This window comes from Garra rufa, chromosome 13 (assembly GCF_049309525.1).
Source record: "Garra rufa chromosome 13, GarRuf1.0, whole genome shotgun sequence".
NCBI lineage: Eukaryota > Metazoa > Chordata > Actinopteri > Cypriniformes > Cyprinidae > Garra > Garra rufa.
Genome location: NC_133373.1, coordinates 25,597,908 through 25,603,122, shown reverse-complemented (window position 1 = coordinate 25,603,122; position 5,215 = coordinate 25,597,908). Strand labels below are relative to the sequence as shown.

Genomic DNA, 5,215 nt, shown 5'->3' with positions numbered 1-5,215 from the left:
TAAAATTACACTGATTAACATAAACATTCAATTGTGCTAATCAATTCTTTCAGGGATTTGAGCAACGGCCAAAAAAAGTCATTTTAGAAACGGCTAAAAAGAAACAGGCAAGTGCAGCACATGTCCAATTCACACAATATGCATTTGTCATTCATATAAGGTCAGCCGGGGCCTAGCGTGTCCGTGCTGGAGAAAGTAAACAGGCTGTCCCGTGAAAGGTCTGGTCACTGGAGCTCCCCCGTCTCCCTGAGCTATAGGCAGAGAAAGGCTTGTGCATCATGCAGACTTTTAAGGAGCTTACATGTGCTTGTATCTTATGATGCCAGCTAATACCTCTATTTATAGATAATCCTATTCTAACCAAAGGAGAGCCTAAGCTATACTACAAGGAAACGTCCAGGGGTGGCCAGGGGCAGAGGGGTGTTTTGTTTATCAACCGAAAGTGGAGTAATTAAAAAAAAAAAAAAACAGCAAATACAGGATGTTCCCTAATCTAATTGTTTTGAAATCCAGTGATTCATTTACCTGAAAAAAAAACAAAAAAAACAAACAGGCTTGCATGAAAGAAAGAACATGGATTAATTAAAATATAGCCTATCCTTGTTACTGCGATCAGAAAAAATGCTACATCCGCATTGTTAGAGAGTGAAATGAGTCACAGTCTTAGAAACCTGTCTTAGAAACCAGGCTGAAAAACACCTGTCAACATAATGCAGAAATTCCAAGTCGGGCTGACAAAAGAACTATGACGCTACTGACATCACAAGTCTGCCCTGCCTGTAGTTTGATGACGCCGTCATGTTGTCATTCTCAGGCTGCCCAGGTATATAATACGCAAAAAAACATTAATCTAATAAGACTCTGAATCTTCAAGACAGATAACAGGTCAGTACATAAATATTTGCTTTGCTAAGAACATGACGCAATTGTATGTGCAGACAGCATGCACTCAGAGTGCTTTCCAAATTTAACGTACTGATGACCTTAACTTTATCATAATTTGTAAATGACGAGAGCATGAGATGTAACCAAAATAGAGGTGAACACATGTGGAACGCGGCACAGGTTTGTAGAAAGATTCGAAGAAATTGTGAAGAAGTTTCTGTACTTGTTGGAAAGATCTATCATAGATAGAGATTACAGACAAAGGAGATCTAAAATACAAGCCGATGCCATAGCTTAAAAGATCTTTTGGAGGAAACTAATCGGTCTCAGCAGTCATGATAGGATAAAACTGAATGGAGAGGTCTGAAGGATATTTTTCTGGAGGCTACCGTGGTAAAAAAAAAATGGCTAAAACCAGTCTAGGCTGGTTGGCTGGTTTTAGCTGGTCAACCAGGCTGGCATAGGAGATCTAAAATACAAGCTGATGCCATAGCTTAAAAGATCTTTAGGAGGAAACTAATCTGTCTCAGCAGCCATGATAGGATGAAATTGAATGGAGATGTCTGAAGGATGTTATATTTTCTGGAGGCTACCGTGCTGAAAAAACAGCTAAAACCGGTCTCGGCTGGTTGGCTGGTTTTAGCTAGGAGATCTAAAATACAAGCCGATGCCATAGCTTAAAAGATCTTTAGGAGGAAACTAATCTGTCTCCGCAGTCATGATAGGATAAAGCTGAATGGAGATGTCTGAAGGATGTTATATTTTCTGGAGGCTACCATGCTGAAAAAAAAACAGTTAAAACCAGCCTAGGCTGGTTGGCTGGCTTTAGCTGGTCAAGGGGTTTTGGACACTTTCCCAGCCTGGGCAGGCTGGGCAGGCTGGTCTTAGCTCTTCAGGCTGGGAGACCACCAGCTAAAACCAGCCTTGCCAGGCTGGGAGACCAGCTAAAACCAGCTACTTCCAGCATAAACCAGCTAAGCCCAGCCAACCAGCCTAGGTTGGTTTTGACTGCTTTTTTCAGCAGGGTTTGCAACTGCATTTAAAATAAAAATGGAATTGGTGGATATGCACCACAGCTGGAACAGCATATTGATTTCGTTTTTATATTAGCCTATATGAGACCCTGGACCACAAAACTAGACTTAAATAGCACAGAGATATTTGTATCAATAACCAAAAAAAAAAAAAAAAAAAATACATTGTATAGGTCAAAATTTGTGATTTTTCTTTAATGCCAAAAATCATAAGGATAATAAGATCACGTTCCACAAAGATATTATTTTATTTAATCGTAAATATATCAAAACTTAATGTTTGATTAGTAATATGCATTGCTGAGAACTTAATTTGGACAACTTTAAAAACGATTTTCTTAATATTTTGATATTTCTGCACCCTTAAATTGCAGATTTTCAAATAGTTGCGTCTTAGCTAAATATAGTCTTGTCCCAACAAACCATACATCAATGGAAAGCTTATTTATGTTCTAAAAACGAAACTTTAGGACTGGTTTTGTGGTCCAGGGTCACATATTGCATCACATTATATTACTTATGTCTCCTAGTCGCTGTTTCTCTCCAGCATCCTTGCAACCCTACAAAGAAAAACGGTTTGAAAAAATAATAAATCAATGGATGTTATTTTATCCTATTATACTATTGAAATTATTACATTATTTTCCAATTTAGACTTCATACGAAGTCAAATCTGATACCTTGTATGTGCAGTCAGCTCTGTTTCGGTCTCAAATTACATTCTTGGAAGGCCTGACGCAATACTTTGAGTACAAACTGTGCCAGTATCGCCGGTTGAAACGCTTGTTTCAAGTTGCATCAGCCGAGCAGACTTTAAGCGACAGAATTTCTGACGAATGAGCGTGAGAGTATGTCGTGACTGACGCCTGGCTGACCAATGAAATAAAACACCCTCGCACATTTTTTCCTGGTTCGTGAGCCAATCAGACCAGTATGCGCTTATAGAGTCTTGGCAAGATGATTTGATTGGATAGAACACAAAACACCCCGCCCGATCTGCGCTGTGATTGGGTAACATTTTGAGCAAGACCAGGTACGCCCATAGACTCTGTCGTTTATAGTCAGCCTCAGAGGAGCGTATATTTCATCAGCCGCTGAGGAGGAAACAGCACGGTAGTCGAGAGCTTATAAGGAACGGTTAAACAGTTCTTGTGACTTTAAAGTGTCCTGTGGTTGGGTAGGTAGAGGCTGGTAAACAGCAGGCTGGCCGGTGAGCCAGCAACGGTTTTTGTGTTTTATTCGAGTTGAAAGAGCCGAAGAGGCCACGATGGAGTTTTAAGGCAATATGCGGTAACTGCACGGCATCGGCATGCACCAGGCAAAGAAAAGCGATTTGCGGGACTTTACCATCACAACTGCTAAGCAGTTGGGCTCTGATACCGTCCGCGGTATAGCCGTGAGCCAACCGATACCTCTCCTACTTGACAGGAGGAAGCTAACGCTAGCCAGTTAGCCTGTGGGCCCATTCATTTAGCGTAAAGAAGCTGTTACATCTAAGCGTACACTACTACCCTTACTATCCTCATACCATCCTGTAAAGATGAAACCTCAAGACATCATCGCTGGAAAATCCAGTCTGTGGATCTTCGGGTACGGCTCGTTGGTTTGGAAACCAGACTTCAAGTTCAAGAGGAGCAAGGTCGGTTACATTAACGGGTACAAGAGACGCTTCTGGCATGGGGATAATTTTCATCGTGGAGATGATGAAATGGTGAGTGTTTTTTGGTTTTCTTAAAAACATACCTAAACAGCTCCTTTATTGAAACTCACCAAACCTTGCGTTTTTCCATGACAGCCCGGAAGAGTGGTGACGCTCATCGAGAAGGATGACGTAAGTGTAATTTCCCCTTTTTATAGAAACAGCGCTATGTATAGAAACATATTACATTTTCTGGGCGTAACGATAGTTGCTTAGTTTTTTTCAGTTTGCTCATACTTGTTGTTCCAAACCTGTCTGACTGACTCATTTGATAAACACTAAAGATGTCTAATTAAATGGCAGTGTTTCCATTCACTTTCGCGCAATACAAGTGAATTAGGTTTGGAACAACATTTAAATTGAGCCAACTCATTCCCCTTAGTATATCTGACTAACATTCTGCTTTCATACACAGGCGTGCACCTGGGGTGTTGCTTTCGAAGTGACTGGATCTCAGGTCGAGGAGTCTCTTAAATACCTGAACGTGAGGGAGGCAGTAAGAGGCGGCTACCTGACTCGGGTCGTAGAGTTCTTCCCGCAGGGCACGAACCAGTCACCTGTTCAGGCTCTGGTTTACATCGCCACGCCCGACAACCCTATTTACCTGGGGCCTGCCAGCACAGAGAAAATTGCTGCTCAGATCGCCGTGTGCAAGGGAAAGTCGGGCCCCAACATCGAGTACCTGCTTCGCCTGGCGGAGTTCATGAGAGTCAGCTGCCCTGATGTGGAGGACTCTCACCTGTTCTCCATCGAGGCAGCTGTTCTCGCCACCATTAGACCCGTATTGTTGGCAGGCTAGATGTCTGTATCTTAAATAGGTTAACATTTAATCTAAACACCATGAATTAAGGTCCTAACATGAATCAATGTTGCTGTCCTTGAGGTGTCCTTTTGATTTGGTGGCTATTCAAATATTATATTCTCCCTATGTCAAGCTATTAAAACTTACTGTTTTAGGTACTGTATTAAGGGAAATTGTATTTTAGGTTGTCAATGTTGTGATCCTGTAGCATGACATCATGCATACTGTCAGTTCTCATTGTCGGTGTTGTAGTACAAAGGCATGTTTGTGACGATGTATTGCCAAAGTTTGTCCAGTTCTAAAGCTGTTACATTTGTTTTGTATATTAAACCTCAAAACACTTCCATTTGTAATTTGCACTGAAGCAGAATGCTGTTAAGCCATTATAGGTGTTTTTCCTTTTGCACATTAAAACCTTCAGAGAAACTGTAATCTGATTGTCAAGTGTTTTTGTTGTGACATTAAATCAGTGTCTGTGTTAAATGTGTAAGACCTGAGAGATGACCAGATTTAACTACAGTTGAGATCTGCAAGTTTACATACACCTTGCAGAATCTGCTAAATGTTAACTATTTGAGCAAAATAAGGGATTCATACAAAATGCATGTTATTTTTTATTTAGTACTGACCTGAATAAGATATTAAACGTAAAATAGGTTTACATATAGTCCACTAAAGAAAATAATAGTTGATTTATAAAAATGACCCTGTTCAAAAGTTTACACACGATTTTTATAACTCATATGCAGCTATTACAGAAGGTTCAAACGCTCACTGATGCTCCAAAAGGGAAAA

At 40.6% G+C, this 5,215-nt stretch overlaps 1 protein-coding gene across 1 annotated transcript; it reads left to right on the top strand.

Annotated features, from left to right (window-relative positions):
- Positions 1-2,994: 2,994 nt before the first annotated feature.
- Positions 2,995-4,852, top strand: LOC141283438 (glutathione-specific gamma-glutamylcyclotransferase 1). The gene is made up of 3 exons (XM_073816718.1): positions 2,995-3,630; positions 3,715-3,750; positions 4,034-4,852. Exons 1-3 carry the CDS (start codon positions 3,460-3,462, stop codon positions 4,415-4,417), a joined length of 591 nt encoding a protein of 196 aa, XP_073672819.1. The 5' UTR covers positions 2,995-3,459; the 3' UTR covers positions 4,418-4,852.
- The last annotated feature ends 363 nt before the right edge of the window (positions 4,853-5,215 follow it).

Coding starts and splice junctions, on each gene's coding strand:
- LOC141283438 (XM_073816718.1), top strand. CDS start 3,460: ATGAAACCTCAAGACATCATCGCTGGAAAATCCAGTCTGTGGATCTTC. Junction 3,631..3,714: donor ATCGTGGAGATGATGAAATG/GTGAGTGTTTTT, acceptor TTTCCATGACAG/CCCGGAAGAGTGGTGACGCT. Junction 3,751..4,033: donor CGCTCATCGAGAAGGATGAC/GTAAGTGTAATT, acceptor TTTCATACACAG/GCGTGCACCTGGGGTGTTGC.